Source organism: Puma concolor, chromosome E3 (assembly GCF_028749965.1).
Source record: "Puma concolor isolate L17-30 chromosome E3, mPumCon1.1.hap2, whole genome shotgun sequence".
Taxonomy (NCBI): domain Eukaryota; kingdom Metazoa; phylum Chordata; class Mammalia; order Carnivora; family Felidae; genus Puma; species Puma concolor.
The window spans coordinates 26,546,265-26,558,972 of record NC_141682.1 but is presented as its reverse complement, the minus strand read 5'-3'; the positions used below and the strand labels follow the sequence as shown (position 1 = coordinate 26,558,972).

The following is a 12,708-nucleotide window of genomic DNA, read 5'->3' as shown; positions in this document are numbered from 1 at the left end:
AGGTGAAGAGGATTAAGAATATATTTCTCGTGATGAGCAATCAGTCATACATAGAATTGTTGAATCAGTATATTGTACATCTGAAACTAATATAACACTGTATGTTAATTATACTGGAAAGAAAGACAGGGAGACAAGAAAGGAAGGAATGAATGAACAAAGGAAGGGAGGGAGGGAGGAAGGACAGACGGATGGAAGGAAGGAAGGAAGGTAGGAAGGAAGGAAGGAAAGAAGGAAGGAAGTTGATTGGACTCAGAAAGAGAGGGACTGGCGCCCCTAGGTGGCTCAGTTGGCTGAGTGACTGACTCTTGATTTTGGCTCAGGTCATGATCCCAGGGTTCTGGGATCGAGCTCTGTGTCAGGCTCCACATTGAGCAGAGAACCTGCTTGAGATTCTCTCTCTCTGTGCCCATTCCTCTTCCCTATAGTTCTGCATGGAAGGTATATATATTCCCATTTTACAAATAAGGGAACAGAATTACAGAGGAATTAAGTAACAGGTTTGAAGTCAGGCAGGCAGACCCCAAACCCACATTCTCTCCTCTTCAGTGTTCTTGCCCTCCCAGGGTATCTCCACCCTGATCTGAAACTGAAAGACTCCCACTTCTAGCAAAACAATGGTGAATACCAGTCATTTTAGACTCTATCTGATCTCCAACTAAGGTCAATCATCCTCAATTTACTTCCTGCCCTTCACCTGTCTAAATCTAACCTCAGTCTTCCTAAAGTTACTTCCTGTGCCTCTCCTGTCTAAATAAACCATCTTTTGACTATACCTAAGTGTTTCTTTAACCCTGGAGACTTTGCTCCTGTTACTCGTTCTACCTGCAAGAACCTCCTCCATTCCTCTGCCTATAGAGACCATATCCATTTGTTAAATACCACAACTAAATGCCACCTGTTCCATGAGGTCCCTGGATCACCCAATCAGAAGGAGTATTTCCCTCTGCTAAGTTCTCCTTCCAGTATCTCTTATGACATCTACCAATTTCTGCCTTACCATTTGAGTCCTGTTTTATCTCCTCTATTATTAGTACAAACTCCCAGTTGGAATATTATCTAACTCTTTTTTCATTCCCCCCAACAGTGCCTGATACATGCTATGCACAAAATTCATGCTCAATATAGGTATATCGAAAAAAGTAACAAATGACTACTGGGCTGTCTTACAGGGGAGATCCGAATTAAAATGTTAATAGCCGATATTTTAAATCCTTACTATAAGAATAAAATTCCTTCTCTCCTCACTTTCTAGACATTGTTCAAATACCCCATCACCCGGTGCCTTGCTGCGCCAGCTGTGTATCGAATGATTCTACAGCAGATTTCTACCAGGTATGGTAGAAGTGGTGGTGGCTGGCTGGTCATAACAATCTTTGGGTAGGAATTTAAGGAATCCAACCTACTGTGATCTGACTTTTTAACTGTGGTTCTTTGAGGGGTGTGCAGGTGTGTGTGTGGTAAGTTAAGTGTTGACTAATTATCATTAGTCAGTCTAATTGATTCCTTAAAGCAGGACTAAGAGATCCAAATGAAATGCTAAGTGAGTCTTGCATTATTGTAGGTTTATTACTTTTTGAACATTTTTCTTATGAAAGGACAAACATACAGAAAAATACATAACACATAAATTTATAGATTAATGAATTGTTGAAAACAAAACACCTATGTCACCACTCACATGAGTCACAAAAATAGAATATTGCCCACACCCCAGAGATATCTTCATGACTCCCTATCTCCACTAAAGGAACTCATATCTTGACTTTTGTGGTGTTAGTTTCCTTATTTTCCCTTACAGATAACCTCCTAAGGAAATAACCCTAAACAAATTATTATATTTTACTTTCCTTTGAACTTTATGCATGTAATCATACATTATTCTGGAATATCTGGCTTCTTTTTTCAACATTATGTTTTTAAGATGTGTCTGTGTTGCTACATGTTGCTGTAGTTAATTTTCATTGCTGTATAATATCCCATTGTATTAAAACATTGCATATTTTTTTTCAGTTCTACCATTAATGGACACTCGGGTAGTTTTTATTTGGGGGTTATTGATGATTAGTGCTGCATTGAATTATTGCACATGTACCCTGGTGCATATAAGCATGGATTTCTGTCACATTTTTCTGGAATAAGAATTGCTAGTTCACACTGACACTACATTCTACAACCCAATTTTTCAAGATATTGAACCCATCTATGCTCCCACTAGCAAGGTAGGAGAATTCCCATTGTTCCATCACATTGGCATCACCTGTTATTGTCAGAGTTTTTCATTTTTGTCAATCTGATGGATGCATAGTTTTCTCTTCCTATAGTTTTCTTTTTGCATTTTCCCATGTTTGTGAGTTAATTTTAGCTAAACGGGAATCTGCTCTTTGAAACATATGGGCGTTCATGAATCTTTTAAAGACTCTGAAATTAAAATGGTTGCTCCAAAAATCAGAGTAACATGTTTTAAATATAGAATTAAAATATTCAGGTGTTTAATGACTACCCTTACAAAGCTAATTCTGAAACACAACTTGATTTTATTCATGAAGCCTCATGCTGGTTGGACTCCGTTTGTGTTTCAAAACTCATAATTAGCAACTTTTTGAAGTGTTCGTCAGATGATTATCTTTGTCCAAATCCAGTAAAATCCAACCATGTCATAACTAGTGACTGCATCACACTCTGCCCATTTTATCTATTTTGAATAAAGCTGAATAATGAAGAAAACACCTCAGTAAAACCAGCCCTCCTGTCCATCACCCCTGACTCTAAAGGCACCAGGACAGTGTGATGAGGATGGAAAGGTGGACAAGATGTCTGCTGCCTCTCTCATCCCCAAGAGCTGACCTGGTCCAGCCCCAGGCCAGCTGGTAATCAGATCTCAATCGCTTCTCCCCATGTCTTTCAAGGAATGCATTATTATTTTATGTCTGTTTTTTTCTCATTTATGGAAAATTTGATGAGGAAAATGAAGAGGATTTATGTCACACAGTGTACCTACTACAAATGTTGACAGCCAACTTTTCTGCTCTTCCTGAAATTCCTTCTCTCAGGGCCGTTACCTACAACCCTTCTCTCTCTTCCTACACTCATCCTGGTCTTCCTTGATGTCCTGAGCAATTCATTTCCACCACTTAACTTGCATTTTCTGCTCAGAAATACAAAAACCCTTCAGTTCACATGACTCCACTCTTCATAGAAGGCAGTGCAGTTCTGTTATCATCCTAACAAGCTTTTGGGGAGTCTTATCTTCCACCCATTATGGTTTATAAAATATCCTTCTTAGCCACAGAGGATGTTAAGACAAGGCCTGAAAAATACGTCTTTGCCATCTTTCTACATCAACTTCCAAATTTGGTCCAAACTTTTGACCAAACCCATTAGCCTCACCACCACCACCCACCCCTTGCCAGAAGAGTTAATATGAACCACCAGGAAATGAGTGACTTTCCCTTGGCTTTGACCTCCAGTAAACTGCCCCAAAGACAAGTAAGAACATGAGGAAGCAGGAGGATAAATGATCCAGATGGCAAGGCTATGAGTGAGCTCTTAACACTCTGGGCCTGGGACAGAGCATCCAAGACCTGACCACAAGTTCTGTTGATACCTTGCCTTTCCCTTAGTCTCAGGTTCCCTGCCCTGGAGGACTGCATTACTGGTGGGGAGGCTCTGCTGCCAGAGGAGCAAGAGGAGTGGAGAAGACGGACAGGCGTTCTGCTCTACGAGGTCTATGGACAGTCAGAAACAGTAGGTAGACAGTCCTTTCTGGGCCAGTCAGGATGTGCTTAGCCATGGAACCCAGCAGAGGAGCTGAATCATGTGTGTGCAGAGGCCCCACTCTGCTCACAGCATTGCCTGAAGATGATGGGGCTTCAGAGTTTTAGGCTAGTTTGCCCCAAATCAGTTTGCACAAAGATAATTCACAGCTAATCAATGTGTCAAGAGGCCAGTGTGCTGAAAACTATTGGGTGAGGACTTTGAAAGTGGTCTAAGGACATGATGCCACTGTCCCTGTGATCATTAAGCTCTATGGAGCTCATCAAGGGTGGAGGAGAACTGGGAGGTTCTCTCCAGTAACAAGGAGGCCACCATCCACAAGTTCTGCCATTTCACCATCCCTTCCTAGGGTAACAACCACAACAGCCAGAAGTTGGCCCCAGAAGTTCATTTCTGGGGGTTTAGGTGAACAGCACACAGGTTTGATTGTGAGACACTAGCTGGAGTGGAGGAGGGAGCAGAGACTTTCTGTATATACCAACACACACACACACACACACACACACACACACACACACACACACACACAGTGTGATTCTCAAAGGCATCACTGAGCAGCCATGTGGTGGGGCATTCAGAGTATCATGCATGTTGTAAACCACAACAACTTTATCAATGATAGTGGGGGCAGGTATCTCTCATCCTACACATTCTCAAGCCACTTCTATTGCTGGACAGAGCCACTTCCCCAACCTCCTTATTATCCCCAAGGCTGACAGAGGGATGGCTGCCATCTCAGGAGCTGCAGCAAAATGGCTATTTTAGCCTCAATTAATATACTTCACTGACTTTTTTTTTTTGGAAAAAAATTCTTTTAAATAATCAGTTAATTGGTCTGCTTCAGGGTGAGATATATTAAGATTTCAAGTTTGTCCTTGTATGGTTCATAGTTTATATTTGGACAAGGTGGAGGGTGGTGGAATGGGAGCTACCTACACCCATGACATCCCTTTACATTAATTATTTGCAACAATAGACAGAATACTCCCTTATACTTGACTCGTGCTGTATTTCTCAATGTACTTTCATACCTACTGCCTCGTCTATGGAACATTTTCCATATGCCTGTACTGTGAGCAATAACAGCAAAGGGGAAAGAGCTTCCCCTCCCAGGAACTCAGACACCAGTTCAGATCTCAGCCTTGCCAATCACGGGCTTCAAGACCATAGGCATAGCATTGAACCTTCCAGAGTCTCTGCTTCTCCATCTCCAAAATGGAAATATTATCCAGTCTTTCTAGGTTGTAATAAGGGAGATGAAAGGATGTATATAAAGCTCTGGCTACAGTGTCCAACCGCTTGTACATACTCACCTTGCAGTTACTCTTGTATTTAAGCAGGAGTTGCACTAGAATGCTGGATATAGAAATGAATGGGGCAGTCTCTATTCTCAGGATGCTTGTTATCCACTGAGAGAAACAAGCAAAAATAAGTATGATGCTCTGTTGGCTACAATGGAAGTATGAAGGGAAAATACTACAGAAGAATCTCCCAACTGACTTTTCTTGGGGGCCGAATAATGTTTATTGAACATAACCTGGTGTGCCTGGCACTGGGTGAAGGGTTTTCCGTACACCCAGGTACTCTGGGAGGTAAGTGTTATAATTACCCACCTTTACAGAAGAGAAATCAAAGAGGATTAATTGGCACACAACTGGAGTGAAGATTCATATCCATGAAACAAATCCTAGTCTGACTTAACTTTAGAAAAAATGATATTTTAGAGTACCATAAAGGAGGAATATGGTGTATCAGGAAGATAAAGGGAGTGGGGCAGTTCTCTAGCAGAAGGGACAACACAAACAATATGAATACTCTCAACACAGCTCTGAATAATTGAGACTAGTTTCCTGTCACTGTTCAACAGCCCCAAGTAAACATTAATGGTTTCATGGCCTTCCTCCAGCAAATGGACACATGTCTGACATATAGTGGGCCCACCACACCTGATATTACATGCCTACAGGTGCTGTGAACATCTGCAGACCAGAGTTAGGTCAATGCCTTGCACCTTACCTTGAATCTGGGCCTTCTAGCTTTCTCATAAGAGTTCTTTGCACAGCATCAAATGACATTGGTGAGCCAGGATGCTGTGTATAGTTCTTGATGCTTTGTAATCAGCCAGGACTCTTTGACCAACCCCATTTTCTTTCTTTTGTAAACAGGGAATAAGTTGTGGCACTTTACGGGGAATGAAGATCAAGCCAGGTTCCATGGGGATAAGTATCCCCCCCTTCGACATCCAGGTTTGGTCCTAAAGACTTTGGCCAGGAATAGTTAGGGCTTAGCTGGGATTGGACAATTGTGTGACACCAGGTGACAGAACCAGCTGTTCCCACCCCACTCCCCTGCCCCAGTTGCCGTCCTTCCTCCTCTCCTCCTATTTTCCCTCTGATTTCCTTGGGAGGCTTCGTTTGAGAGCTGCAGTATCCTGGGCAGGAATGCAGCTGAGCCTGGCAGCTGGAGGCCTCACACACAACAGATGGGACCAGAGCACCTGGAGCACCCTGGCATCTCTCTCCATCAGCTGGTGCTTCTAGTTTTTGCTCACCTGTGTCTTCCAGCTTGACGATGCATTTGCAATGCTTGTATATCCATGAAACAAATAGACCCATGACTGGGATTTCACCATTTGCTGAATTCAAACACTTTTGGCAGTTTTAATTTATTTTCTGACAGGGCTTCTCCCCCCATTTATTCTCACTGGTGTCACAGGAATAGTCAGCTAACGTTTGGGTGTGGCAGGTGTGTTGGGGTGGCCCTGCAGGGCGGGATTCACAGGCCTCTTGCTCCAGATCATTGATGAGAAGGGCAACATCCTGCCGCTCAACACTGAAGGCAACATTGGCATCAGGATCAAGCCAACCAAGCCCCTGGGCCTCTTCATGTGCTATGAGGTAAGTGGTGACCCTCACCTGACCCCTTCCAGGCCCTGAAAATCCCTGCAGGGAGCTGTGTGGGTGCTGAGTGAGTGGGGGTGATTCAGCTCTGCACCCTGAGCCTTCTTCATACCTCCTGTCATTCACTCCAACTCAGTGAAGCCTCTTCTTCAAAAAACTTTTTTCAGTGTTCATTTGAAAGAGAGAGAGAGAGAGAGTGTGTGAGTGGTGGAGGGGCAGAGAGAGAGGGAGACACAGAATCCAAAGCAGGCTCCAGGCTCTGAGCTGTCCACACAGAGCCCCATGAAGGGGCTCGAACTCACAAATCGTGAGCTTATGACCTGAGCCAAAGTCAGAAGCTTATCCAATTGAGCCACCCAGGTGCTCCCAATGAAGCCTCTTCTAATTAATCTCCCGTGTTCCCACATCCCTTCCTGTCCTAAGCCATCTGGCATTTAAGTGCTGATGGGGTAGAAAGAAGTCTGGTTTCAGAAGCAGCATACTTGGGTAACAATGATCTTTTGTGGTTGAGAGTGCAAGCTTTAACTGGGTTCACATCCTACAGTTCCATTTACCAACCACAAATCTGTTAACAATGCTGAGCCTCCAGGGGCCACTTTTGTCTGCACTTCACAGAGAAAGAAACTGCAGATTGGAAGAGTTGTATGCCTTCTGCATGTCAAATAAATGGCCGCTCTAGGATTCAATCCCACATCTTTTTGGTCCCCAGCACCTATATAAGAAATTGAGGGATTACATAAAACTGTGACAGATTCTAAGGATACTTGAAACTCTTAACCAGACAAACCCTAGCCTGGTCAGTAGTGGCCACTAAGAAGAAATTCTCAGCTTCCAAGATTGGCCAGGGGAGGGTGGACAGACCTTGAAATTGACCTCAGACCCATCTCCTTTCTCCACAGTAACAGCCATTCGTATCACTGTTGTCACTCTATGGCCTATGGCAGGGGAAGCGGGGCACTGCTTCTTTTGAGATATTATTGCCCAAAAGCAAATATGCAGACCCTAGCCTTTATTCACTGTATCACAGTTTTAAATGTGTATAAAAGAGAAAATTGTAAACACAGAGTAACACGTATATACTTCAGTGGTTCTCAACCCTGCATTTGAGGAGATTTAAAAATATTAATTTTTGGATCCAACCACAGAGATTCTGGTTAAATTAAACTGGGAAAGTCCAGAGCAGTGACAGTTTTTTCTTAATTGGAAATTATATATTTCGTTTTACAAAGATCTCCTCAGTCTATGCCCAAACCTGTATATGTATGTCATTTCACATGCTCTCATGACTATATGTTGTCACCCCTCCACTGAGATTTGTTTGCTTTTTTCCTTTCATTTTTTTTTATTGAGATAAATATATATAATATGAAATTTATCCTTTTCACCATTTTTTAAGCACACAATTCAGTGGCATTGAGTAAATTCACAATATTGTGCAATAATTACCACCATGCATCTGCAGAAAATTTCTTTCATCCCAAATAGAAACTCTGTTCTCATTGAACAACTCCCTCTTCCTCATATTCCTAGTGTTGGTAACCTTTAATATACTTTTTGTCTTTAAGAATATGCCTCTTGGGGCGCCTGGGTGGCGCAGTTGGTTAAGCGTCCGACTTCAGCCAGGTCACGATCTCACGGTCTGTGAGTTCGAGCCCCGCGTCAGGCTCTGGGCTGATGGCTCAGAGCCTGGAGCCTGTTTCCGATTCTGTGTCTCCCTCTCTCTCTGCCCCTCCCCCGTTCATGCTCTGTCTCTCTCTGTCCCAAAAATAAATAAACGTTGAAAAAAAAAATTAAAAAAAAAAAAGAATATGCCTCTTTTAGGCGCACCTGGGAGGATCAGTCAGATAAGTGTCCAACTTCCACTCTGGTCATGATCTCATGGTTTGTGAGTTCGAGCCCCATGTTGGACTCTGTGCTGACAGCTCAGAGCCTGGAGCCTGCTTCAGATTTCTGTGTCTCCGTCTCTCTCTACCCCTCCTCTGCTCCTGCTCTGTCTCTCTCTCTCTCAAAAATAAACAAACATTTAAAAAATGTAAAAAAAAAAAATGCCTATTTTAGGCACCTCAATTAAGTGGAATTGTGCAACATTTGCCCTTTTGTGTCTGGTTTCATTTCACCTAACACATATTTTCAAGGCTCCCTCATGTTGTAGCATGTACCAAATGTCATTTTTTAAGGCTAAATGATATTCTATTATATGTATGTACTATGTTTTGTATATCCATCAATTTCTTAATAGACATTTGGGTTATTTCCACCTTTTGGCTACTGTGAATAATGCTGCAATGAACATTGGTGTGCAAGTATCTGTTTGAGTTCCTGCTTTCACTTCTTTTGGGTGTATATTCAAAAGTGGAATTCCTGGATCATATGGTAATTCTATATTTACTTTTTGAGGAATTGTCAAAATGTTTTCCACAAGTGGCTGTACCGTTTTCTATTTCCATCAGCAATGCACAAGTGTTCCAGTTTCTCCATATCCTTGCCGATATTTGTTAAATTTTCAGGTTTGTTGTTGTGTATACAATGGTCATTCTAGGGGCGCCTGGGTGGCTCAGTTGGTTAAGCATCCAACTTCGGCTCAGGTTATGATCTCATGGTTCGTGGGTTCGAGCCCCGCGTCGGGGTCTGTGCTGACAGCTCAGAGCCTGGAGCCTGCTTCAGATTCTGTGTCTCCCTCTCTCTCTGCTCCTCCCCCACTCAGGTTCTGTTTCTTTGTCTCTCAAAACTAAATAAACATTTAAAAAATTAAAAAAAAATACCATGGTCATTCTAATGGGTGTGAAGTGGTATAGTATGTCATTATGCTTTTGATTTGCATTTCCCTAATGACTAATGATGTTGAGCATCTTTCCATATTCATATTCTTTTTAAACTGTTTTTTAAGTTTATTTATTTATTTTTGAGAGAGAGAGAGAGAGAGAGAGAGAGTGCAAGCAGAGGAGGGCAGAGAGAGAGCGAATCCCAAGCAGGCCCTGCACTGTCAGCGTGGAGCCTGATGCTGGGCTTGAACTCACAAGCTGTGAGACCATGATCTAAGCTGAAACCAAGAGTCAGACACTTAACCGACTGAGCCACTCAGGCACCCCTTCATATTCTCATTGATCATTTGTGTATCTTCTCTGGCCAATTGTCTGTTGAAGTCCTTTGCCTATTTTTACAATTGGGGTTTCTGTTGTTGATTTGTAAGAGCTCTTTATTCATTTTGGATATGAATCTCTTATCAGATATATGCTTCCAACATATCACATATATTACTTCCATTCAGTGCATTGTCCTTTTACTCTCTTGATAGTATCCTTTGATGTAAAATTTTAAAAATTTGATAAGGAACATTTTATCTATTTTTTTTTGTTTGTTTCATGTGCTTTTGGTGTCATAGTCAATAAATAATTGCCAAAAACAAAGTCATGAAGACTTTCCCCTATGTTTTCTTCTAAGAGTTCCAGAATTTCAGTTCTTCTGTTTAGGTTTTTGACCCATTTTGAGTTAATTTCTGTGTATGGCATATGGTAATTTCATTCATTTGCATGTGGACATCCTAGTTTCTCAGTGCCATTTGTTGAAAAGATTAACTTTCCCACTGAATGGTCTTGGCATTCTTGCCTAAAATCCAGTTGGAAGGGAACCTAAAAAGAGATGTCATTCAATGTTTTTAAAATGGTTTTTTTAGGGGGCACCTGGGTGGCTCAGTCCAACTCTTGATTTTGGCTCATCATGATCTTATGATTGTAAGATTGAGCCCTGCTTCAGGCTCCACTCTGGGCGAGGAGCCTACTTAGGTTTCTCTCTGTCTCTCTGTCTCTCTGTCTCTCTCTCTCTCTCTCCCTCTGTCCCTGCTCTCTTGTTCACTCTCTCTCCTTTTGCCTCTCTCTCTCTCTCTCTGAAAAAAAAAATAAGCTCAAAGTAAAAAAATAAAACTTTTTTTTTCTGGAACCTTTTAAAATCATTTTATGTTCCACGTGAGGGATGATGCTAACACACTGCTTAGTGGTTGAGTGCAGAGGCTGAAGAGTAAGAATTTTAAATTCAAATACCAGCCCTTCCACTGACCAGCTGAGTGACTTTGAGCAAGTTATTGTGCTTTTCTGAACACTCATTTCTTCTACTAAATGGGCTGTAAAAATCTAGCCCCACGTGAAACCTGTACATGCATGTTCAGAACAGTTCTATTCACAACAGCTTCAAACCAGAAACAAGCCAAATGCCCTTCAATAGGTGGACATCCAAACTGGAGTTTGTCCATAACATGAAATACCATTTAGCAATAAATAGGATCAAAGTACTGATGAATGCAAGAAACTGGATGAATTTGCAGAAAATTATACGGAATGAAAAAATTAAAAAAAAAAAAAAAGAGCTAGACCCAAAAGGTTGCATACTATTACAGGATTCCATTTATGTAACATTCTTAAAATGACAAAATTATAAAACTGGGGAATAGATTAGCCACTGTCAAGGAGTTTGGGATTTGGAGGGAGGAGGGAGGGAAAGCAGGAGGGAGGTCAGTATGATACAAAAGAGCAATGATCCTTGGGACTGTGGGAGCCTTCTGTGTCTTGACCATGGTGGTGGATGCAGGAACCTGCACATGTGATAAAGTTGCAAATTACTGAATACACCAGACACACACATAAGTACAAATAAACCACTGGGAAATCTGAGATTGGTGGATTGTAGCAATGTCAATATCCTGGTTGTGATATTGAAGTACAGTTTTGCAAGATGCTACCATGAGGGAAACTGGGTAAATGGTACACAGGATCTCTGTGTTATTTCTTATAACTGCATGCAAGTGTACAATTATCTTAAAGTAAACAGTTTAATTTGAAAAATACCAGCCTTATAGGCTTTCTGGGAGGATCGGGTGAGATAGTATTGGGGGAAGGAAATTCTTTTAACAAAAGTTTTTGACACCTCTCATTTTTTCAGACACACTGTGAATGCTAAGTTGAGAACAATAAATAAAAGGGTCCATGCTCTAGTGGAAATTTTATTCTACTAGAGCTCCACACAAAAATTTGTCCTTAAAATTGGCTCATTATTGTCCACTAATTGGCAAGTAGTGTGCATTGAGTACTTGGAGGTAGTGAAAATAGACTCAGAAAGATTACAAAACTTGTCTCAGTGCCAGGTAGAACAAGGAGCAGAATTTGAACCCAGATCTGAGTACCAGGTTGTGGGTCATCATCGCTAAAGTAATTGCCTTCAGGGATGCCTGGGTGGCTCAGTCGGTTGGGCATCTGACTTCAGCTCAAGTCAGGATCTCACACTTTGTGAGTTCGAGCCTTGCATCAGGCTCTGTGCTGACAGCTCAGAGCCTGGAGCATGCGTCAGATTCTGTGTGTGTGTGTGTGTGTGTGTGTGTGTGTGTGTGTGTGTGTGTGTGTGTCTGCCCCTTCCTCTCTCTCTCTCAAAAATAAACAGTAAAAAAATTTTTTTTTTAATTTAAACTAATTGTCTTCAACAAACGGGTGCTGTTATCTTTTCAGGACAACCCAGTAAAGACTGCAGAAGTGGAGTGTGGGGACTTTTACAACACTGGGGATAGAGCAACTATGGATGAAGAGGGCTACATATGGTTCCTTGGGAGGAATGATGACATCATCAATTCCTCTGGGTAGGTATGGCTGATCTGAGCCAGGAAGCATCACTCTCACATGCCTGATGGGATCTAGCTTGTCCATACATTTGTCCATGCGTTGGTGATTTGACCCTCAGGCTAATTCTGAACAAAACTTTGTCTATGAGGTCCTTTTCTGGGGCTATCTGTGTATCTTCCCCAAGCCCTGCATCCAGAAGAATCAATCAAAATGAAGTTCAACAAGGTCTTCAAGAGGAACATAAGACATTATACAATTTAGGGGCACCTGGGTGGCTCAGCTGGTTAAGCATCCAACTTCTGCTTGTGTCATGATCTCGCAGTCTTTGAGTTCAAGCCCTATGTCGGACACTGTACTGACAGCTCAGAGTCTGGATCCTGCTTCAGATTCCCTGTCTTCCTCTCTCTCTGTCTCTCCCCCTCTTGCAC

The 12,708-nt window shown here is 42.0% G+C and overlaps 1 protein-coding gene across 9 annotated transcripts in view; it reads left to right on the top strand.

The window, feature by feature from the left end:
- LOC112853230 (acyl-coenzyme A synthetase ACSM1, mitochondrial-like) overlaps positions 1-12,708 on the top strand; it is a 45,385-nt gene that overhangs the window by 28,907 nt on the left and 3,770 nt on the right. For all 9 annotated transcript variants that reach the window (XM_086692903.1, XM_086692904.1, XM_086692907.1 and 6 more), the window contains 5 exons: positions 1,256-1,335; positions 3,624-3,747; positions 5,943-6,023; positions 6,573-6,674; positions 12,170-12,297. In XM_086692903.1, coding sequence (XP_086549029.1) covers positions 1,256-1,335; positions 3,624-3,747; positions 5,943-6,023; positions 6,573-6,674; positions 12,170-12,297 — 515 coding nt within the window. The remainder of the gene's footprint in view (positions 1-1,255; positions 1,336-3,623; positions 3,748-5,942; positions 6,024-6,572; positions 6,675-12,169; positions 12,298-12,708) is intronic.